The 24,867-nt window shown below is 44.5% G+C and overlaps 2 protein-coding genes across 9 annotated transcripts in view; one reads left to right on the forward strand and one right to left on the reverse strand.

Moving 5' to 3' along the window:
• The window catches only part of gpam (glycerol-3-phosphate acyltransferase, mitochondrial), a 74,283-nt gene extending 72,210 nt beyond the window's left edge, over window positions 1-2,073 (reverse strand). For 7 of the 8 annotated variants that reach the window (XM_078413423.1, XM_078413422.1, XM_078413415.1 and 4 more), the window contains exon 1: window positions 1,906-2,073. The gene's annotated coding sequence lies outside the window, so the exon portion shown is untranslated. The remainder of the gene's footprint in view (window positions 1-1,905) is intronic. The other variant, XM_078413414.1, reaches the window with a different exon arrangement.
• An 806-nt stretch (window positions 2,074-2,879) lies between these two features.
• sfxn4 (sideroflexin 4) lies at window positions 2,880-24,217 on the forward strand. The gene is made up of 14 exons (XM_078413428.1): window positions 2,880-3,199; window positions 5,647-5,712; window positions 8,513-8,581; window positions 8,731-8,757; window positions 10,209-10,263; window positions 11,447-11,472; window positions 12,265-12,318; window positions 13,352-13,414; window positions 14,456-14,524; window positions 15,770-15,860; window positions 18,550-18,665; window positions 20,009-20,094; window positions 21,158-21,275; window positions 23,699-24,217. Exons 1-14 carry the CDS (start codon window positions 3,161-3,163, stop codon window positions 23,774-23,776), a joined length of 957 nt encoding a protein of 318 aa, XP_078269554.1. The 5' UTR covers window positions 2,880-3,160; the 3' UTR covers window positions 23,777-24,217.
• Window positions 24,218-24,867: the final 650 nt, after the last annotated feature.

A 24,867-nucleotide genomic window follows, 5' to 3' on the forward strand; every position in this document is an offset into this window, starting at 1 on the left:
TCAAATGTGCGTCACTGCAGAACCTGATTAATTGGATATGACAGTAATTTTTATTTAGAATGCAAATGGTATGCAGGTCCTTCAATGAATGCATCTTATTCTCGATGCCAACTTGTAGTTTCTCCGAAGAGACTTCTACTCGAGTACGCACTGCACTACTTGCATAGAATATCACCGAGATAAAAATGACACAAACTCCTCTCCATTCCCATCACCTCCCACACTAAGGAATGCAAGCGATTCTGTGAAACTTTCATGAAGTTTATAACATTGCAAATTCTTCCCAGAAACACCAAACCAGATGTGGCAGTGATTCACAAACTTGTGCACAATTCTGTACACCTTACAAAACTTTTGTTTCAAATCAGTTTTCAAAACAGCAACTGATACCACTTTCTTCTCCTTTCCAGCTTTCTCTCCCCCACTGCAATGAGTCTGAAGAAGGGTCCTGACCCAAAACGTCACCTATCCAAGTCCTCCAGAGGTGCTGCCTGACCCGCTGAGTCACTCGTGTACTGTGTTCAAATCATACGGCGATCACCTTGCTTCTCCTGCGGTTACAGGGAGCAGTGTCAGGGGATGGTGAGGGGTGATGAGATCAGGGAGTCACAGAGGAAGGCAGAAAGTGGTGGGGAGAAGATGTGGGATTTCGGTGCATGGTGGAAATAATGAATGATAGGCTGGATGAGGAGGCTAGTGGAGTGAACAGTCGACATCCATTCCCATGCCCCCTCCCTCGCCACAGATGCTACTCGGGCCGCTGACTTCCTCTACCAGATTGTCACCGGCCAGCTCCACTGACCACTGACATCTTCCTGTTCTGACAGCCATTCAACCACTGATGGTCTCAGCAACAATCTTTGCCCTTTTATATGCATCTTACTCTCTATCTTTACTTCCAATGCTCTTAAACCCTACCCGCACTTGGAGGTCGTAGTGTCTCCTCTGATTATTTGTGATCAGGCTCAATCAATCTCTACCCGAGTCCTGGTCTCGCTTTCCCTTTGCCTGGGGTCTCTCTGAGTGATGCTCCATTGCCTCAGTCCTTCCCTGTACCAGGGGAGTTCCCACACTCTTTTGTTCAGAAAGGTCCCTTGGTCTCTATTCCCAGCCTCAGACTCCTCTCACCCTGGGACGAGGGAGCAGGAGCGAGGAGCAGTGGGACTACGTTTCTTCAGTATCCCCTTTCCCAAGGTTGGGGGGTGGGGTGAAGGAGTCTGAGCCACCCAGCCTCCTTGACCTTTCATCTGGAGTAGGGGATGGATGAAGAGTCTGAGTCTCTCCCCCCCCCCCCCCCCCTCTCTCACCCACGGGAGGGTAGTGGCTCCTCGGTAGGGAGGGGGGAGGAGGGGAAAGAGTCTCAATGACCCCTCGCAAACAGAGTCTAAGGGGGTAGAGGGTGCCCCTGTCCCTATCCCCTTGCCCAGGGGAGGGGGAATCTCACTGTCCCCTGGTCCCAGAGATGGAGGGGGTGTCAGTCTCCCCTCACCCCGGGGCGGGGATAAGGGAGTCTCGTCTCTTGCCCCAAAGATAGACTGAGATGGTGTCAGTCTCCCCTCACCCCAGGGCGGGGATAAGGGTATAAAGGTATCTCTTGCCCCAAAGATAGACTGAGATGGTGTCAGACTCCCGTCGCCCCGGGGGGTAGTCGCCAGTCGCCGTTATCACACTACCCGCGGACAGTGATCTATCTCCCTCATCCTCCTCCTCGTTGCCCCGGACCCAGCGCGGCCTGGTGGGTGATCCGCGGCGCGGGGAGCCCGAAACCCTCGGACCGAAGCTGCAGCGGCGCGGGGGGCGGGAGCGGGGGGGCTGGGCCCGGTGCCGGGCAGCAGGTCCAGGGACAGTCTGGGGCCGGGATCCGCCACCTCCCCCGGCTCCAAGAGCCGCGCGGAGCGGCCTTACCTCAGGACATGCCGCAGCTGCCGGCCCCGACTCCGGCCCGTCGCATCGCATCTCCGGCGACAACTGACACCGACACACACGCTGCTGCTGCTGCTGCTCGGGCGGGCGGGCGAGCGAGCACGCCGCATGGGGGCGGCACTGCCGGTGCTCCTCTCCTCCCAGCCGGGCGGTGGCGCTGCCTCCCGGACTTCCGCTCCCGACCACCTCCGCCGCCGCTGGGTGGCGCCGCCCCCCGATCCTCCGCCGCTGGGTGGCGCTGTGACTGGAAAAGATACTAGAGGAGCAAGATGGACCACTCTGTTGAAATCGCCTTAACTGAAGTGTAAGAAAATAACTGCAGATGCTGGTACAAATCGAAGGTATTTATTTCACAAAATGCTGGAGTAATTCAGCAGGTCAGACAGAATCTCAAGAGAGAAGGAATGGGTGACTTTTCGGGTCGAGACCCTTCTTCAGACTGGGGCGTAACGGGCGTAACGGACGCAAAGGGGCGTAACGGGCGCCATTTTAGTAAGCAATCCCCGCCGTTCGCTATTCCTTGCGCAGTGTAATCAGTGCTTTGGGGGCACAGTATGTGTGATGATACCATTAAAATGCAGAAAATATCTCATCTATCAATTCACAGATTTTTGCAATTTTTCTTTTTAAATGTTTCTGCCTACTAAAATGGCGCCATGACATACTACGGTTTCTAGTGTCGAGTGGTCTATCTTGCTCCTCTGGTATCTTTGGTGACTGGTCCTCCAGGCCGCACGGTGGCGCTGCTGTCAGCGCTGCGCTCCTCCCCTACACCGAGCCGTTAGCCCGGGGCTTCAACCTTCCACCCCAGAGTGGCTGTGCCTCCCGCCGGCGCTGGACACGCTCCTCCCAGCAGCCTGGTGGCGCTGCAGGCACATCCACTCTCCGCTTAATGTGTTTTAACGTGTCATTTGTATTCATGGTGTCTGAGGATAAATCTCCCGGGTGCGTGCAGCGCGGCACTGTATGGCGGCGCTTGCATTACTCTACGTGCATTGCCGAGGTTGCATTACTCTGCGTGCATTGCCGAGCTTGCATGACCGCGCCTGCATTGCGGTGCCGGAGACCAGGCTTGGCGGCCGCGGGGCAGGGCAGTATCTTTGGTAAAGAGCCTGCGCCTCTCCCAAGGTGACCGGTGCCACCTGCAAACGCGTCCCCGCCGCCTGGGTCCCGCCGCCAAATCACTCCGGGCGGGATGAGCAACTCAGAGGTCAACTGATGGTCTCCTCAGAATCCAATGGAAGGGAATGTAGATCAATGGAGAAGGGAAGGACAGGTAACTGACTCATATCTCCAACAGACACAAAATGCTGGAGTAACTCTCAGCGGGACAAGCAGCATCCCTGGGGAGAAGGAATGGGTGACGTTTCGGGTCCAGACCCTTCTTCGGACCCTATAGGTTATTCATCGTAACTGAAGCTTTAATTCTTACCCTTTGTTGTTTGCAGGATGTCTTTATATTACAGCTACCCTTCCTTTGGATCTTGCCCACCTGAAACATTCTCCTTTAATGCACAGGTTCCAAAATCTGCATCTTGCATTGGTAAATCCCTCCATGGCTTAGCTTTGAGTTTGCAGCATCTTCCAGGGCAAAGGATGGTTTGCGGGTTCTGAGATAACTGACAAAGCTAATGCGGGGCTGGCAGATTTTTCACAGATGAGGTAGGATGTAGCTAATAGGATAGAAGCTGAGTAGATTGCGAGGCAGTGTGTTCGTGTTACCATGTAGGCCTGTTTCCGGCTGTATATATATGATATATGATATATGTACACAGACATGTACATGCCCATAACATATGATCTTGATAATGAATGAATGCATTTATTGGCCAAGTATGCATATACAAGGAATGTGCCTTGGTGCTCCGCTCACAAACGACAACACAAACATACAGTTAACAATTAAGAATACTTCCTGAAGGCTTCTTCTCAACTTTGACAGTAATAAGCCAGAAATTCCTCAGAATCACCAGGAAAGTATTGGGTAAACAATATAGCTTGCCTAACACACCTGACTAGTGCCTCTGTGCTGGGGATGTTGCCTGGGAGAGAACACTGATGTTGGTGTCTGAATTCGGCCTCTTCATGGTTGAGATCCAACCAACAAATGTGGTAACGTCGGCAAACTTCAAGATCGATTTGGTGCTCAACTTGACCACATGGTCATGCGTGCTGAGGGATTGGAGCAGGGCACCGAGAACACAACACTAGGGACACCAGTGTTGAAGGTGGAAGAAATGTTAAATGACCAATTCTAACTGATGGAAGTCTACCAGAGGGGGAAGGGTCTCAACCCAAAAACGTCACCCATTCCTTCTCTCCATAGATGCTGCCTGTCCCGCTGAGTTAGTCCAACTTTTTGTGTCAATCTGAAGTCTACCAGAAAGCAAGTCCAGCAGACAATTACATGTGGCGGCCTCAAGGCTAAGGAGTAGAGGCTTAGGAATGAGCTTATTTCATATTGATGCTGTTGAGGTCCGAGCTGTAGTCAACGAATAGCATCCTGATGTAGGTGCTCCTATTGGCAAAGTGATCTGTAGTTGAATGTATAGCAAGCATTGGTATCCTCTCCAGATCAATTATTCCTGTTGTCATCCAGATTTCAGAAGCATATTGGAGGACAACACTCGCTACCAATAATAATACATAGGAGCAGAATTAGGCCATTTGGCCCACTTAAATCAGCTCTGCCATTCGATCATGGCTGATCTATTTTTCCCCCTCAACACCACTCTCATGCCTTCTCCCCATAATCTTCGATGCCCTTACTAATCAAGAACCTATCAATCTGCACTTTAGAAATACCCAATGACCTGGCCTCCACCACCGTCTGTGGCAATGAATTCCACCGATTCACCACCTTCTGGCTAAAGAAATTCCTCCTCGGGTCTGCCGGGGTGTCCACACTGTCACAACCTATCTGGGTCTTTTGTCTGTTCCCCTATGAGAGAAAGAAAACACTTTTTACTGTAACTGTCTGATCCTCTCTTTAACCACTTCCCCTTGCTCTACCTCCATCTCTTACTCAGATTTAGAAGGTTACTTTACAAATGATGTATTCCTTGCAACAATTTGTTACATGAAGAGGTTTTTATATTTGTGCACTGCTCCATCTGATACTGATTAATTAAAAGATTCAGGTGTAACAATGTAAACAATTTTTGGACTGGAGGCGTTTGACTAGTAGTTTGCCTCAGGGTTCGTTGCTGTTTGTCGTGTATATCAATGATTTGGATGAGAACGTATATGGACATGATTAGCAAGTTTGCAGATGACACAAGGGTGGGTGGTATTGTAGATAGTGATGGGGTCTGCCCCACTTGCCCCAGATTGTTGTCAAACATTGCAGCAGGATCAGTCTGAAGAAGGGTCTCGACCGGAAATGTCACCCATTCCTTCTCTCCTGAGATGCTGCCTGACCCGCTGAGTTACTCCAGCATTTTGTGATACCTTCGATTTTGTACCAACATCTGCAGTTGTTTTCCTACACAATGGTTATTGGAATTTAATACTGAGAAATGTGAGGTGTTGCCATTTAGGTAGACCAACAATGGCAGGACCTACAGAGACACCAGAAAGTGAATATGTTCTTGCAAACCTGCTAAGTAGGTCATCAGGAAAAGAAGCTGCTAAATCTGCACAATAATAAGCAACTTGTCACTTTATTAATATATTTTTGCTGATGTTATTTTATGCCATTAGTTTGACTGTTGTGTTCTTTAGTCTTTCCTCCATAGGTTTCTTCAATCGGTGGATATCTTGGATCCTACAACATTACTGGCATCAAATGTAAGCAGAGCTTTATCTAAAAATGTACACTCTAACCTGGACAATGATGGTTTAGTTTTACTAAAGAGTTTTGAATATGTTGAAAACCAGCAACGATAATTATACTGTTGGAGATCGATGGCATCCCACCGATAGTTTTTGCTGGCTATGATCCTCCACAAAAATAAAACACCCAGTTTTATCCTTACAAATAAAACACACGGTTGTGTATTGGAAGGAACTACAAATTCTGGTTTACACTGAAGATAGACACAAAATGCTGCAGTAACTCAGTGAGTCAGGCAACGTCTCTGGAGAAAAGGAATATGTAACGTTTCAGGTGGAGACGTAGCTCTGAAGAAGGGTCTCAACCCAAAACGTCAGCGTTTTCTTTTCTCCAGAGATGTTTCCTGAATCTCTGAGTAACTCCAGCATTTTGTGTCTACACAGGTGTGTGTTGTTGCCAGAGCTGGAGTTCATGCCATCTTCTCTTCCTTAACTGACAGTGAGAGAACAGTGGGAAGGGCTTCAATGGTTGTCACATACGCACTGCACAGTGACATTTCCCTCTCGCTCCCCAAAGTCCGGTCCACGTGCTCAATACACTGGATCCAGGTAAGCCCCAGGCTGCTACAGGGCCTCCTCCATTGCCCTCAACCAGCTCGGCCTACAAACCAACGTCCCTCTCCTTGCCCAACCGCCTTTGTGACCCAGGGGTGCCTCCTGCAGCCGACCTTGAAGGGGCTGGTGACATTACCCCGGTCCCTCTACTACCAGACCACCAGTGGCTCCATCCTCCTATTTTGAACCCCATGGATTCACAAATGTCCTGGTTCTCCACGGGCCCGTGGGTTGTTGGCCTGGGATGGAGCCTTGACCTACTATGGTACTCATGCAACACATAAGAGTACAGCACAGGAGCAGGCCCTTCAGCCCACAATGTCTGTGCTAAACATGATCCCAAGCCCAACCCTTATCTGCCTCCACATAATCCATATCCCTCCATTCCCTGCATATTCATGCGCCCACTCAAAAATCTCTTCAATGCCACTATCGTATCTGCCTCCATCGCCACCCCTGGCGGCGCGTTCCAGGCACTCACCACCCTCTGTGTGAAAATAAAACTTGCCCCGCACATCTTCTTCAAACACGCCTTAATATTCCACGTAATACTCCAAATGCAGCGTAACCAAAGTCTGATCGAGCTGCATCTTGAGGCAAAGAAGCCTGGTATGCTGCCCCTCGGACTGTAAAGCTGTGCCCTCCAGCATTTGATGTTTCTATCTTAGGAAATAGGTTCTGACTCTCTACCTATCTATGCGTCTCATAATTCGAGATTCTATCATGTCACAAAGTGGAATAACACAGAACATGTGCACAGGTGATCATTGATCGGCATGGACTGAAGGGCATGTTTCCAAGCTGTATCGCAAAATTCTAAACGCCCCGCAACCTCCGGCATTCCAGGGAAAACAATCCAAGTCTGTCCAACCTCTCCCTGTAGCTAACACACTCTAACTCATCCATCATTCTGGTAAACCACCTCTGCACCCTTTCCAAAGCCTCCACATCCTTCCTGTAATGGGACGACCAGAACTGCACACAATACTCCAAATGCATCCAAACCAAAGTCCTACAAAGCTGCACCTTGAAGGAAAGAAACCTTGGATGCTCGGGAAGTCCCGAACACTTGTGATGTAAACTATACTTGTGGTAACTTATGCTTTATGGAACTTCCTTTGCACACAGCAATGTCCCACATAGATAATGGAAATAAGTGAAAAGATAAGCTTTGTAAAGCATATTTTCATTGAAGAAATGGGAGACAATTGGCAACTTGGGGGTAATAAATCATTTGACAATATTGAAGCATATCTCATTAGTTACAAACACTCTTATTCATTCACGAGGTGTGTTAACAGTGATTACATTTAGTGGTCTTAAAGAGACTGCACCCTGATTTGGGCAGTACAATAATTTATTGCTTGCTAGGAGTACAATCACCCTGTCATTATCACTGCTGGTGCGACTCTGAGGGCAGTTTAGGTGATGCGGCCGGACTTTCATTTCTACCTGGCGGCTGTGGGGGGAACGGTATTCCATCTCATTTGCTGTAAGCAATGCAGGGGGGCCTGCCTTGCTTTAGAGTGAAAGCCAGGCAACGTTGCCAACACTGCCCTCAGGGTAATCCCGTCACAGTGGCACAATGATAGAGCTGCCGCTTCACATTGCCAGAGACCGAGTTCGATCCTGACTACGGTTGCTGTCCATGTGGAGTTTGTGCGTTCTCCCCATGACCACGTTGGTTTTCTCCGAGCGCTCCAGTTTCCTGCCTCGTTCCAAAGATGTGCAGCTTTGTAGGTTAATTGGCTTCTGTACATTGTCCCTTGTGTGTCGGATAGAATTTGTGTATGGGTGATCGCTGGTCGGCGCAAATTCTTTATCTTTAAACCAAATTAAACTAAAGAGTGTAAGAATGGATTGGCCCTTTAAAAAAAAATGGAACTGAAAATCACAAGATAGATATAACTTTTTCATTTGATTTAATTCACTTTGCAATGGTTCTATTTATTTGTCTTTGTAAGTTAGTTACAAGACTCGGATCAAGTTGTAAAGATTATACCTGTATGATGCTTCTTGAAGTAGCATCTGTTTTGTCATTGAGTACATTGGGTATTCCTATCTGAAGATTAAAATCCATACCTGGGGCAGATTCCTCTCCTAGCCTTTTGTTGCCACAATGCAGTGGGGAGGACAGTGAGCAAAGCCTATGTTTCGGTTGAGCTTATTAAATGCAAATCTTTCTTTATCACTAAAACAGGAGGAAATAGAAAATGCTCACACTCTGCTTCAGAGCAGCCAGCTGAAGGAAGTGGTGAAAGATGAGAAGGTGAGCCATGTTCTCCGAGCAAAAACAATCCATGGCAAAAGGCAGACATGCCCTTAGATTTTTCATTCGTACAATTTATTTACTTTGTTATTTGGTTAGTGTTCATGGGTTTGTGCATTTATTAATGACTTCCCCCTTTTCCCTTTCAGATTAAAGAAGCCGTGAAACTTACCCTGGTAAGCAAAAGTAGTCTAAACTAGCGGTACTTATCATAAGCAGAATGAGTCAATAATTAGATCGTGCTGATTGAAAATTTTAATATCAAAAACGGAATATCAATACGAACAGGTTGGGATGGACAGTTTGATCCCACATTTTAAGTCCAATGAGAAAAAAAGACACAAGTAACTGGAGTAACTCAGTGCGTCAGGCAGCATCTCAGGAGAACATGGACACGTAACGTTTTGGGTCAGGCCCTTCTTCAGACTGACCGTGGTGGAGGGTGAGGGAAGAAAACTCGAAGAGAGGAAGGATAGGGCAAAGCCTGTCAAGCGATAGGTGGATACAGGTGAGGGGGAGGTTAGATAGGCTGAAGAAGGGTCCAGACCCAGAGCGTCACCTATCCCTGTTCTCCAGAGATGCTGCTTGACCCGCTGAGTTACTCTTATTCTTTTGTTGTTAACCAGCATCAGAAGTTCCTTGTGTCTCTTCTCTAGTTCGAACGAGTTGACATTGAACTGACCTTTCACGTTCTCGGAACATCCTTTTAAGATCATTTAGTTAGGTTTGAAGTGCATTCACATATGGAGTGCAACTGAACGTGGTATCTGCCCAGCACACAATAAGATCTGACAAACAACGAAGACGACTCTTAGTTTCTTGCATTACAAAAATGACTACTCTTCGAAAGGATGTCATTAGGTATCATTAGCACACAACAAAAGCTTTCTCTGTACACGTGACAAAACTAAACAAAACTAAGATTTATGTAACATACCCTCACAAAACAACTCTCATATTTAACCCTCAAGGTTAATCTTGACTAACTTGCCCTGCACTTCCCAGCAGTTCAGTGTCTATAAGAGAACACTGGGGTATAACTAGGGTTCCATGGAAACAAGAATCCCTTCCTGACTCCCTTTGTTATCACCCCTTCCCCAGTCAACAATGGGTCATTATGGACGACATCTTCCTTGGTTATCTGTTGCTGGCTCTTCTTTGTTCTAGCCTTTTCCTGCCTCCAGTTCCCTCCCCTCTACTTCCAGTCTAAAGAATTGTCCTGACCCGAAACATCACCCACCCTTTTTCTCCATAAATGCTGCCTGACCCGCTGAGTTACTCCAGCACTTTGTGTTTATCTTCAGTATAAACCAGCATCTGCAGTTCGTTTCTACACATCCCTTCCTGTACTGAGTATTCCAGTTCTCGCAAATGAAGGCTAACATTCCAAGAACCCCAATGATAACACAATGTCTCAACTTATAACAGGTGTTGGTGTTGATCTTTGCAACTATTTATATCTTGTGGATAGAATTGGCTGTCTTAATTGTAATGTACCTAATATATTCACTTATTGTTACATATATCAATTGTTTAATGATTTTGTTTTAATCCCAAACTATTTTTGTCATTGCCCTGTGGTGACGAAGCTAACGTAACCCCATCTCTTTATCTCTCTGTCCCTCAGTCTGCAGTTCATCCAGACACGGGTAATGTGGTGCCGGCAGTGTTCCGTGTTTCAGGTGAGCATTGTTCACATCATTCACTATGTAATTGCCGAGAGTTGTGGACGCAGCCCAGTCCATCACGCAAACCAACCTCCCTTCCATTGACTCCATCCAATCTTCACACTGCCTCGGCAATGCCGCCAGTATAATCAAGGACCAATCTCACCCCTGTCACTCCCTCTTCTCCTCCTCCCATCAGGCAAGTGGTACAAAAAATGTAAAAATGAATACCTCCAGATTCAGGAACGGTCTCTTCCCAGCTGTTACCAGACAACTGAACTGACCTCTCGCCAACTGGAGAGCGATCCTGATCTGCCATCTACCCCATTAGAGACCTTCGAACTATCTTTAATTGGGCTTTACTGGACCTTATCTTGCACTAAATGTTATTCCCTTTCTCCTGCATCTGTACACTGGATGGCTTGATTGTAATCATGTATAGTCATTTTGCTGACTGGATAGCATGCAACAAAAAAGCTTTTCACTGTACACCAGTACATGTAATGATAAACTAAACTAAACTAAACCATGTATTCACCCTCTTGCAGTCTTCTTTAAGATTAGCAACGATTTCTCGCTACATTGCCCTGGGGTAGTCTGGAACACACTAAAGGTGATTCAGTCCCAACCAAAAAAATCTAGTTCCTGTTGGCAAGTATCGCTACAAGAGCAACAAGAGGAGGTTTTCGGTTGGTTGGCAATACCTTCTAAATCCAAAGCTGTTTGCCATGGTCAAACAAGAATAATCACGAAAGTCTTGCTTTTGCAAAATAATTTGCATGCGAACAGAATGTAAAATGCAGGCACACCATTGATTTTCCAGCACCCTTGGATCCAGAGCCTTGCCGGATTCTCCATTTTGCAGGACCGACAGAGGTCACGTCATAATAATTCACCAATACACCTCTGACCCACTAATTATACCACTCCCATGTTTCTAAAGTGCCACGGACTGCTGGAAACTTACATAAAGAATGAACAATGAACAAAGAAGTAAATATTTAACTCTTTCAGGAGTTTCAAGACTGCCGCCTCACACAATGCTCTCGTAATTTTGTCCGGATTAAAGGAGGTGCTGGACCATCAGTTGCCGGAAAATCGTTGGTGGTCCTGTATGCAATGTTTTGAGATGCATGAGATGTAACTTAGCAAATAAGTGTCAAACTATTTATGGTTTCTCTTTTGCTCTCTCCACCAGCATTCACACCATTTGCCAGTCCTTTGGTAGGTACTGAAAATCGATGGGTCAGCATTTCATTCAAGGGCACAAACTGTCATGAGCGCCTTTTCTTCACACTTCCGAAATAGTTTGAATGAGCATCAGCCAATTGGTGGTTTTGTGTAAGCTAGTATAATATTTTAGTTTCTAAATTTATGCTGCTCTGCAGTAAACGTGGCTGTATTGGGGAGAGTGCAGGCAAGCCTGGTCAGGATGTTTAGTGGATTGGAAGACTTTGGATATGGGGAGAGATTGGCTGGATTTATTTTCCTAAGAGTGAATCAGGCTAAGGGATGGCCAGAGGGACTTATATAAATTTATAAGAAGCATAGATAGATAAGGTAGATAGAAACTTTTTCTCACAGTAGACATATCAAAACGAAGAGGATATTCGTTGAGATGAGAGGAAGGAGTTTCAAAGGGGATTTCAAAGGATTTTTTTTTCCTCACACAGAGTTGTTGATATCAGGAACCTGCTGCCAGAAGAGATGGTGGAGTAATATAGGTAGCACTTTAATAGGCAAGCCATAGAAAGACACAGACCAAGCCGGATTAGTGTAGGTGGGCAAAAGGTTCAGCATAGGTGGGCAGAAGGTGTCCAACATTACGACTTTATGGCTCTAAATAACATTCTTATTTTAAGATTTTAGGGGAGTTTCTTGTTAACCTTCCAACAAGTTTATTAAAACACTTCAAATGCAGATACTTTCCCTGAACTTAAAATTAGATACTCAATAAATTTTCTCGAAGGTCAGTGATATTCATTTCTTATTGATCTAATTCTCCTTTATTTTTAGATTATAGCAATACTTCTGCCTCACAAGAGGATGAAACCAGCTTTGCTTTGCCAGGTAATAATGTTCCTGGATGGGATTATCCTGCTGATATGAAATCTGTGCAAATAACATGAGGTTCAGTGGGAACTATCAACTGAGATTAAGCACTCACCACTTGAAAATGTTCTGGTCGAAAGGGTGACTGACAGAAAATGAAAGTGTTTTTAAAAAGCAAAATATTTAAAAGACAGCAAGATAATAAGCAAATCAAAATCACTTACTGAATCAGTAGAAATGTGGAAAGAGACAGAAGGATGAGCATAGGGAGGTAGAAGTTGACCCAGAGTTTTCATTAGATCTGCAGACATGAAGAATCTTATACAGGTACACCACCGATTTTTCCAATTTTTCCATCACCCTTGGTTCCAGAGCCTTACAGTTGCCTCACAGCGCCACAGGCGCGGGTTTGATCCTGACCTCGGGTCATGTCTGTGTGGAGTTTGCACGTTCTCCCTGTGACCATGGGCTTCCTCCGGGTGTTCCGGTTTCCACCCACATCCCAAAGACGTGGGGAGTTTGTAGGTTAAATGGCCGCTGTAAATTGCCCCTCTTGTGTATGGAGTGGATGGGAAAGTGGGGTAACATAGAACTAGTGTGATGGGTGATCGTTAGTCACCTTGGACTCAGTGGGCTGAAGGGGCTGTTTCCCTGTTATTTCTCTAAGCTAAAACGAAAACTCTAAACGAAACTAATGAATCAGCCATTTCCTTGATGAATGTAAGGGAGGCTCAGAGAGCCAGCCAGCCAGCCCACCCCTGCACTATGCATATAACAAGATAGTCTGATGAAGAGTATACTGATGTCTCAACCCATGGTGTATGACCTAAAGAGTCTCGATTGCAAAGTTCTTCATTACAGGGACCATCATTATGATCATTTTTAAAAAATACCCAAACCAGAAAATACACCTGATTCTTGGATTTCTCCCATCAGTCTGCAAGCTCTGAGTAATGTAATGTATGTAATAGGTACATTTAAAATGATTACTGTATAAAACTTAACAAAGACTGGTCAGTAGAGAATGTTATAATATTATTGTCTTCTGTAGCTACTCTTTCAGTCATACAGTGCGGGATACAACTTAGCAAATGGAAATAAAACCACCTGTAAAGTAAGTGTCATTCTTTTCAGCTTGAGTTATATATATGGTTTCTTTAATATTGTACATTGACTTCAGAATGTTTTGATTATGGATTGTTGGGGAAAAAATTGTAAACCCCCCCCCAAATTGTTAATTCATGTTCCATTTAATGATGGAAATCTGCAATCTTGCCTAGTTTATCTTACAGTAGGGCGGCACGATGGCACAGCAGTAGAGTTGCTGCTTTACAGCGCCATAGGCCCGGGTTCGATCCTAACTATGGGTGCTTGTCTGTACGGTGTTTGTATATTCTCCCTGTGACCTGTGTGGGTTTTCTCCGAGATCTTTGGTTTCCTCCCACACTCCAAAGCCATACAGGTTTGTAGGTTAATTGGCTTGGTATAAATGTAAGTTGTCCCTAGTGTGTGTAGGATAGTTTTAATGTGTGGGGATTGCTGGTCGGCGCAGATTCAGTGGGTCGAAGGGCCTGTTTCTGCACTGTATCTCTAAACTAAACGAAACTGAAGTTGTGCAGGAGGCCATACTTGGAGTACCATGCACTGTTTTGGTCACCTTGCTATAGGAAGGATGTCATTAAGATGGAAAGAGTGCAGAGAAGATTTATGAGGAAGTTGCCGTGACTTGGTTGTGACCAAAGCATATTCAATGCTGCCAACCTTGCAAACCCCTCCTTGATAATACCGGGTATTAGTGCAAGTGGTGAGGGGCCTGCTTTCACAGATGAGGGGGAATCTAAATTAAATGGGGGGAAATGGTGGATGGCAGATGAAAGCTGAAGTGTCTTGAGCCAAGGCAAGATGTTTAGGAAAATAACACATTAACTTGGAACAAAATCTTTTATTCCAAACATAGTTATTCACTTTATCTCTTTACTTCAGTCTTGAAATAATTCAGATCCCTCCTGTCTTTTTGTAAACATTTCTGAATATGGAATTACAGCTAATTTTGAAAACAGCTAAGACATTTCAAAAAGCAGTATTTTGTTCATTATTTTTTGTATTATATTTGACCTAAGGTAATGCTTTACAAAATTGTTTCGTTTTTTTTTAGGATGAAAAAATGCCTCTAAATAAATTTCTCCTTCTGATCGGAGCTGTGGCCTACACAACATGTTTGGGAGTATGTAATCAGAATAATAAGTTTTTTTATGAAGAATTATCTGATGAAATGGTTTGACAATTATGGTACTGAGGCATGCCTTAGTTAGCAAATTTATACTTAGTGCATAAAAATAAAACAGTTATCCTTACTTAGCATAACGGCGGTACAATGGCACAGCGGTAGAGTTGCTGCCTTACAGCGCCCGAGACCCGGGTTCAGTCCTGACCACTAGAGATCCGTCTGTTTGGAGTTTGCACGTTATCCTGATGACCTCGTGGGTTTTCTCCGGGTGCTCCGGTTTCCCTCCACACTACAAAGAGGTACAGGTTTGTAGGTTAATTGGCTTCAGTAAAAATTGTAAATTGTCCCAAGTATGTGGGATAGTGCTAGTGTACGGGGATCAATGGTTGGCGCGGACTCGATAGGCCGAAGGGCCTGTTTCCATGCTGTATCTCTAAACTAAAATAACCTCAACCATTATATCTTTTTGGACTACAATGAGGTAGAAGGTCAGCAAGAATTGGTATTCTTAAAATTTCTTCAACAAATTTCAAATTGTCATTTAATAACTGTGGCTTTATTTGTGGCTTTGGGTGATTTGCTGTCAAGCAGTTAATAATCCCACCAAAGGTGGCACTGTGGTAGAGTTGCTGCCATCACAGCGCCAGAGACCCGGATTCAATCCTGATTACGGGCGCTGTCTGTATGTCTATGTTCTCCCTGTGATTGTGTGAGTTTTCTCTGGGTTTCTGTTTCTCCAGTTTCCTCCCACATTCCAAAGACATACAGGTTTGTAGGTTAATTGGCTTCAGTAAAAATTGTAAAATTGTCCCTAGTGTGTTGATAGTGTTAGTGTAAGGGGTGATCGCTAGTCGGCAAGGACTCGGTAGGCCGAAGGGCCTGTATCCACGTTGTATCTCTAAAATCTAAAGTCCAAAGTCACTTATCTGTGCATGTTAATCTTTCCCATGCTCAGCATGTGTTGAAGGTGTGAGTGTGATATGATCATTCCACTGTTGAAGGAAAGGCTTTCAGTGGCCAAACAAATCCACATTCACATGTGTAAGCTTTGCAAAATAGAATAATTGTTTAAAAATTTGGGTGTCCGATCCTCATCTTGTGTGCAAGTACACTCACCATGGATTGCCATTGTGTAATAAGTCCAAATTCACTGCAGCTCTTTAACTCTCACTCCTGCATTCTTTGTTGAATTTAGATTTGTAGATGTTATTTGGAATGACCTGTGTTCATGTTTTGTTTTAGGTTTTACCTCAGTTTGTTGTATCCCGATACAGTTTAAATAGTCCAGCAATGTACGCTCTCTTCAGAAAGATCTTGCCAGTTCCTGTACTTGGTAAGCATGCTGCTGCTTCTTCATGGGTGATCGCGAGGGATCGAACGTGACTTGTTTTTGCTCTGGTTCTGTGGGTTCTGAAATGGCTGACGAAGCTAGCGTGCAGCCCACAAATGGGCAGCCACTGCTTGATGGGATGAGCAGGTTTGTGGGGGGAAGAGATCACGCGCCCCTTCTTTCGTATGGGGTGGGCTGCAGATTTTTCCCTGCAAATGGACTCAAGGTGCTCAATATCATTCTGAATACACCCTGTTTATCCTACTGGCTTTTAAAATATCCTTGAATCATTTCAACTGTCCACTTGATCATCTCTTGTCATGCTGAGGCTTGGAATGCAAAATATATATTTTGGGTGTACGGTGGCTAATGGACAACGATTATGGCTTGACCCTTGGACTTGTGTTAGTGTTATGAGGGATGCTGGCCTGGGAGAGGACATGGATGTCGGTTCACAAGCTGCCATGATTTGGAGGGTTTTGCAGCCCTCTTGACCATATCTTTTCCAGTTATTTGGCAAGTGCATAGCTGGTTAAAGCAGTCAGATAGGCAAAGTCAAAGTTTTGGGGTCAAGGTTCTTGTGAATCGCAAGTGCTATGAAAGATTGATTAGAGAGTACATTGCAGACTGGCTTCCCTCTGCACCAGCTCCAGTTGCATATTCTCAGAAGCATCCACTGTAGGCAGGGAAAGAAAGTATTGCATTCCTGTATAAGAAAATAACTGCAGATGCTGGTACAAATCGATTTATTCACAAAATGCTGGAGTAACTCAGCAGGTCAGGCAGCATCTCGGGAGAGAAGGAATGGGTGACGTTTCGGGTCAAGACCCTTCTTCAGACTGATGTCGGGGGTGGGACAAAGGAAGGATATAGGTGGAGACAGGAAGATAGAGGGAGATCTGGGAAGGAGGAGGGGAAGGGAGGGACAGAGGAGCTATCTGAAGTTGGAGAAGTCGACGTTCATACCACCGGGCCGCAAACTGCCCAGGCGAAATATGAGGTGCTGCTCCTCCAATTTCCGGCGGGCCTCACTATGGCACTGGAGGAGGCCCATGACAGAGAGGTCAGACTGGGAATGGGAGGGGGAGTTGAAGTGCTGGGCCACCGGGAGATCAGTGGCGTTAATGCGGACCGAGCGCAGGTGTTCAGCGAAGCGATCGCCGAGCCTGCGCTTGGTTTCGCCGATATAGATGAGTTGACATCTAGAGCAGCGGATGCAATAGATGAGGTTGGAGGAGGTGCAGGTGAACCTCTGTCTCACCTGGAAAGAATGTTTGGGTCCTTTGATGGAGTTGAGGGGGGAGGTAAAGGGACAGGTGTTGCATCTCGTGCGGTTGCAAGGGAAAGTACCCGGGGTTAGGGTGGTTTGGGTAGGAAGGGACGAGTGGACCAGGGAGTTGCGGAGGGAACGGTCTCTGCGGAATGCAGAGAGGGGAGGGGATGGGAAGATATGGCCAGTGGTGGGGTCCTGTTGTAGGTGACGGAAATGTTGGTGGATGATATGTTGGATCCGCTGGCTGGTGGGGTGGAAGGTGAGAACGAGGGGGATCCTGTCCTTGTTGCGAGTGGGGGGATGGGGAGCAAGAGCGGAGCTGCGGGATGTAGAAGAGACCCTAGTGAGAGCCTCATCTATAATGGAGGAGGGGAAGCCCCGTTTTCTGAAAATTCCTGTATTACGCATTCCTGTATTATGGGTACATCATTCATATCCACCCATTGAAATGGCACAGTTTATAGCTTTAACAGGAGGGCCACATTAATATAGAAAAACAGTATTATCACAAGGTACAGCACACTGCAGATGCTGCCGGGCTTTGCCTCTGCCCATCCCCCGTCTTTTCCAGCTATCCACCCCTTCCTCCTTTCAGTCTGAAGAAGAGTCCTGACCCAAAACATTGTCTGTCCATTCCCACACGAGGTGCTGCATCAACTGCTGAGTTCCTCCAGCTCTTTGTGTTTGCATCACAGTGGTTTGGCCTACACTCAGTGTAAACTTTAAGTTTATGCTTTGTGTTTCTTTTCTGTTGTAAGTCAGGCTAGGAAGTTTGACATTTCATAAACACAACAAGGAGAGGGTCAGTCTGCTGCACCCTAAGTTTGAGGAAAAGCCCCAATCCAAAATATCATCTATTCAGCACTTTGTGTCCTTTTGTGTAAACCAGCATCTGCAGGTCTTTGTTTCTGCCCTCCAAATTATGTTACTGCCTTTGGATTTTGATTGGAAAGAATTGGTCGTGTACTTGTGGAACAAGTTCAATCGCCCAATGTCTCATTGCCGGGATTAAGGTTGAAGTGGAGTTCGATGGCTGGGGAGTCATTTTTTGCTCCTCTGCCTTCGTATCATTATTAGAAAACAGGATGTCGGGCATTGTGGGGAGAAGGTAAGAGAATGGGGTTGAGGGGGAAAGATAGATCAGCCATGATTGAATGGCTGAGTAGACTTGATAGGCCAAATGGCCTAATTCTGCTCCTATAACTTATGAACTTATGAAGAACCAAGGTAATTCTCGTGGGAGTTTTTCACCATGGAAATCCCAAGCTTGATTAGCTGTAAGATAATGGTGTCTATCAGTCTTTTAAGATTATACACTGAGGAAGGATTGGTAGAATGAGGCAAACTTTGTCATCTGAAGCTTTCGATTGTCGTACTTCTTTAGGGCTAGTTTTGATTGTGGTTCTCTCCCTCCTTCAGCGATTGCCAGTGCTTTCAACGTGGCAGTAGTCCGAGGATCCGAATTTGAGAAAGGTGTTGAAGTTACAGATAAAAATGGAAATGTCGTAGGAGTCTCACAGATAGCTGGAACTAAGGTAAGGCTAGTTTATCCCGGACACACAGACTAAGTTGTGAGTCCAGAGCTTGCCACGGCATTTTGTTAAATTACAATCAATTTTCAAGCTAGAATCAGGAGGAATTTGCTCTTGAATGACAAGGGAAAAATAATTTGCCATTTATTTGGTGTGCAAACTCCAGCCATTTACATCCCTGTCATTACATGAAGTAAACCAGAAAAAAAGAACAAAGTTCCAGGTTCCAAATCCACATTAACTCAATAATGCCCGATCGATTCCTGGGATAAAGGGTTTGATTTGTGAGGATGAATTGAATAAATTTGCTAATCCCAGGAGCTGAGAAGAATGAGATGCAAACTTTTTGAAGTCTGTTCGGTTCTGAGGGGTTGACAGAACAATTCCACTGGTGGAGCATAAAAACTGGATAAAAATCCCCATCTGGGACAAGGTGAGATGAGAAGTAATCTCTTCTCACTCGGTTATGAATCTTTGGAAAATCTCGTCAGACTTATTAAAAAAAGACACAAAGTGCTGGAGTATCTCAGTGGGAGAGGTAGTCGGGTAATATCTCTGAAGAAAATGGATAGATGATGTTTCAAGAAATATTTTCAATATGGAGAGATCAGAGAGTTCATCTCCAAAGGATTAAGGGTTATATGGGCATAGGTGGTGAGTAGAGTTGATCAGTGACCAGATTAGTCGTGACACATAGGCATAGAACAATAGAGCAGAGGAACAGGCCCTTCAGCACACATTGTCCATGTCGAACATGATGCCATGTTAAACTAATCTCTACCTGCACATGATCCATATATCTGCATCCTCTGCGTCTTACAGATTGATAGTGCAAACTTGAGCACTTTAATGTAGTAACAAGGAGTTGCAGTTCACAAAAAAAAGCGAAAAATACTGGAATATCTCAACAGGTCAGGTAACATCTCTGAAGAACATGGATATGTGATGTTTCGGGTTGGGACCTTTCAGACTTACAAAAAAAGACACAAAGTGCTGGAGTATCTTAGTGGGTCAGGTAGTCGGGTAACATCTCTGGAGAACATGGATAGATGATGTTTCAGGTCAGGATCCTTCTTTAGACTGAGTTACTCTAACACTTTGTGTGGGGTTTTTTAGCACCTTAACCTATCCCTACTATCTTTGACTTCCCTAGATTACAGAGGGAAATAAAGCACAAATTGCCTGACTACTCTTCATGACGTTCACAATAATCTACAGATGTTATGTTTGAATATTATAAAGAGTCAAGTGAGCATGGAGAACGCATGCAAAAGGCTTTAATAGTTGCATCCTTCCTTGACTATAAAATTAGTGTAAGAATCATTCAAGTTTATTTTCTCTTTTAGGCAGTTAAAGACACAGCAGTTTCCAGAGCAGTATTAATTGGAACCACAGCTGCTGCACCAAACATGATTGTCAGCTGTTTACAAAGGTATGAAATATTCTGAAAATTTTATTCCGCTACTTTTGAGGTACAGTGTAATGTCTCCCCACATTCTTCTCCTGTCAGTTATAAATGTGAGAAACTTGTGAAGGGAAAAAACTCCCTCGCCCATTCAAATAGTCAATTTTATTTTATTTTCTACATTTTATGCTACCTTCATCTTTTTTAGCTTTTCTGCAGCAGACAAAAAGCAACGGGAAGAAACATAGAAACGTAGAAAATAGGTGCAGGAGTAGGCCATTTGACCCTTTGAGCCAGCACCGCCATTCAATGTGATCATGGCTGATCATCCAGAATCAGTACCCCGTTCCTTCTTTTTCCCCATATCCCTTGATTCCGTAGAAGATCCGCTCCCGATCTCCCACCACTGTTGAGAAGTGCCTGGGATGACTTTTCTCTAATTGTCCACCCTTGCTTGCAAGAATAATCCTATCCAGTGTATCGTGTTCCCCACAAAACTGTGGTTAACACCCGGAACTCTCAGTGTGGAGGAAGGAACTGCAGATGTTGGTATAAACTGAAAGTAGACACAAAAAGCTGGAGTAACTCAGCAGGTCAGACAGCATCTCTTGAGAATAGGTGATGTTTTGGGTTGAGACCCATATTCAGACCCTTGGAAGGGTCTTGACCCAAAATGTGACCTATTCCTTTTCTCCAGAGATGCTGTCTGACCCGCTGAGTTACTCCAGCTTTTTGTGTCTACTCTCAATATGGAGATTGACAACTACAAACTCATTGTGCCAATTAGTGGTGCAGCATTTGAGTTCCAAGATGATAGCACTTCAGTAACTATATCTTTGAAACCTTTTCTTTTTTGTGACGTTTCACACGTGTCAGTCAATTAACTAAATGTATGGGTTTGTACATTTATTGGCCTCTGTAAAATATCCCTAGTTTGTACGGAGTGCATGAAAAAGTGGGATAACATAGAACTGGTGTGAACTGACAATCAATGGTCATCGAGCACTCGATGGGTCTCCGTGGCAGTTTTACATATTAGACATAGCAATTTTACACATATTTTAATTATCATTGTGCACTTTCATTCTAGGACAAATTTCAGAAGAAGATTTCCACTTGCTTTAGCTCCTATTGGCCATATCGCCACGATCTTGACCCTAGGATTAATGGTTCCCATTTCCTTCAGCCTGTATCCTCAGATGGGGAAGGTATGTCCTGAGTATAACGTCTACCATTTGTCCTGTTAATTTGTGCTTTAATCCTCTTGAACTAATAGTTTCCCTTAATTGTCACCGATAGTTTCCAACAGGATTTTCTTGCGGGATTTTGTCAGATTTGTTCTCCATCCAGGCACCTCGCATTTTACACGTGTTTGATTTATACGTCTTTTTTAAAAATAATGCGCTTTTTAAATTAATACCAAAGCCTAATTTACGCGCTGTATTTTTGAAATAACACACTCAAATTTATGCCTGTCTAAATATTTAAAACCTGTATGTTTAATTTACGCGTTTTTGAATTGCCGCAGCTTTTCAGGAACGTAACCGCCACGTAAAACACAAGGTGCCTGTGTTATTAGATTTGTGTTTAATATGCTAGCTGATTATTGTTGTCATCTGTTCACTTTGAGAGACAACAGCTTCTTGCTGTGGGAACAAATGTCATGATGGCAGCATGCTGCATTTGTCTCGCTCTAACCTCCCCGGGCATTGTACATGTTTATGAAGGGTTTCAAGGAGACATGCTGTTTGCAGCCTCTTTCACTCCCTTGATGCTGCTGCTGTAAACGCTAGCAGCTGCAAAGAGTGGCTGACGCAGAAAATCCTGCATTCCACTGATGTGTGCCCATAACATGAGTGGGGAGGAGATGCAAGGGTGATAATGAACCGAACACATTAAGTCTCATATACCTTCCATTGGATTGAAAGATAGTATTTAGTTATAGCAACCTTGAGAAAAGTAAAAGTCAAATCCACGGCAGATCTAACTGAGAAATCTGTACTTAATGTATTGAAAAACGCAACAGCATGATTTGATAGGGAGTGGAACTCCTCATCTTTTGAATTGAAAGTAGGATGGGCCTCAATTAATATGAGGCATATCCATCTAATGAGGAAATGGAAGGGAAGATGAGGTGGTCACAAAGGAATTTGAATTGGGCTTACTTTCAGTGGCTCCGGATAATAAGGTATGCAGTGATATCTGGCGTCAGGGCTTAGATTGTATAGCGCAGGGGATCTAATGTGAACACACAGGCATTTGGGTTTGAAGAGTTTAGAAATGTAGGCGGCATCAGTTCTCTGCTGTTGATGCTGAGCTTTCTGGGAGAACGGGCACAGATTTCAATATCCCTCATGGAAAAGGAAGAAGGTGAGATAGGTTGACAACCTTCCAGTAAAATGCTCCCACCATTGTCTGTGTAAAACAAAATGTGCCCCGCACATCTCCATTAAACTCCCCCTCTCACCTTACAGCTTTGCCCTCTAGTGTTGGACCTTTCCACCTTGGGGGAGAAAGGTTTTGACTGTCTTCCCCCTGCCTCTCAACATTTCTGATCTCAGGATTGGCATCTTCCCCTTTGCTCCATCTATTGTACTTGTCTACCCTATCGATGCCTCTCATAATTTCTAATCTCAGGATGGCAGATTCCTTCTCCACCTCTCCATTTCTTGGTGTAGACATTAACCAAAGTGACAAAGCAGCGGAGACCAAATGTCCCTGAAACCGTGTGCGACCGTAAATCAGGATATAGAAACAGTACAGCTCAGGAATGGGCCCTTCAGCCCACAATGTTTGTGCCGAACATGATGCCAAGTTAATGATCTCATCTATCTGTACATGATCCATATCCCTCTATTCCCTGCACTTCCACGTGACTATCCAAAAGCCTCTTAAACACCACTATCGTATCTGCTTCCACCACGTGGCAAAACGTTCCAGGCCACCACCACTCTCGGTGTAAAATAAACTTGTCCCTCACATCTCCATTAAACTACCCTCCTCTCGCGTTATAGCTATGCCCTCTAGTGTTGGACCTATCTACTCTGGGGGAAAAAAGTTCTGTCTACCCTCTCTGTGCCTCTCATAGTTTCTATCAAGTCTCCCCTTAACCTCCGATGTTCCTTAGAGAAAATAGTCCGAGTCTATGCAACCTTTCTCTGTAGCTGAAGCGTTCTAATCCAGACATCATTCTGGTAAACCTCCTTGGCACCCTCTCCAAAGCCTCCACATCTTTCCTGTAAAGGGCAACCAGAACTGCACGCAATACACCAAATGTGGTCTCACCAAAGTCCTCGAGAGATGGCTGCATATGATTTGTCCCATAGTACTGAGACTTTTATTCTGCACTCTGTATCTTCCCCTTTGCTCTATCTATCTATCATACTTGAGTATCACAATTGTATTTATGCTTGGTATTATCTGATTGATTGGATAGCGTGCAAAACAAACCTTTTCACTGTACCTCAGGACTTATGGCAAATAATAATAAACCTAAATCTCAATGGGGGCTGGAGGTGATCTTAGCAGGGAGTAAAGAGAATTATGCAAAAATAGAATTGCTCTCTACAAGGTAAATGTGTTTTATTTCTCTCAAGATCAGAAAGCAAAGTAATTTTTGTTTTAATTTCAGATAAACAGGAGCAAACTAGAACCTTTAATTCAATCAGCCACAACGGAAGATGAACTTTATTACAATAGAGGATTGTGAAAGAGGGCCACTGAATCAGATCGCTGGGTTGCTTTCTGCACGAGGATTATTTATTTATCTGGCATATCATTGTTAAGCTTAGATGTTTGGCACACAACACAAGTACCTCAGGAGTCCGATCATTGCAAAAATGTTACTTGCTAGTAAAGTGTTTAGAATAATGAATGTAAAACATTGAGATCCATTATAATTGAAATAAACATTTTGTTTTAACATTTTGTTTCTCACCTATATCGTTGTACTTTCTATGTTCTGATACATAACAGTCAAAGAATCCTTCAGAGGTCAGACATTTCTGCACTTAATGATGCTTTATAAATTAAGCGTCCATTGTTGTGTGATGGTGTACCATTTGACACCCGTTCTTGAAGTCAGTGACTGCTCTCACGCATTGAGTTCTCAAACCAGTGGGAGTCATCAGTGGTCATCAGTTTTACCATAGAGACATCACATTCCAATTTTTTTATTAAATTCTTTTTTGCTCCAATGTCTTGCTTCTTTTGGGACAGTATTTTCTTCATTTTACTGCATTGCAGACTTTATATATAACTTATTTATTCACAAAATGCTGGAGTAAGTCAGCAGGTCAGGCAGCATCTCAGGAGAGAAGTAGTTCTTTATGTGTTGTCTGAGACTATGTGCCTGTGATGCTGCTGCACTTAAGAATTTCACTGTACCTGTACTTCACTGTGCTTGTGCATAAGGCAACAAACTCAACTTGAGTTGACTGTGGACACAAGGAACTGCAGATGCTGGTTTACAAATAAAGACACAAAGTGCTGGAGAACTCAGCGGGTCAGGCAGCATCTCAGGAGACCATAGATAGGTGACATGTCAGGTCTGAAGAAGGGTACCAACCCGAAATGTCACGTATCCATGTTTTCCAGTGTTGCTGCCAGACCATCTGAGGTACTCCAGCACTTTGTGTCTTTTTTTAAATTTTGCTGCATCCTTTCAGAGGTCAAATGTATATACAGTATGTACCTGCCTAAAAACATTTGACATGGTGAGCAACATCTTCGAACCACTCGAAGGGTAATGTGGCCCTTGGGCAATTCACATCTGCAGAGGGCAGTACAAATGTTTTCCTT

Source organism: Rhinoraja longicauda, chromosome 16 (assembly GCF_053455715.1).
Source record: "Rhinoraja longicauda isolate Sanriku21f chromosome 16, sRhiLon1.1, whole genome shotgun sequence".
NCBI lineage: Eukaryota > Metazoa > Chordata > Chondrichthyes > Rajiformes > Arhynchobatidae > Rhinoraja > Rhinoraja longicauda.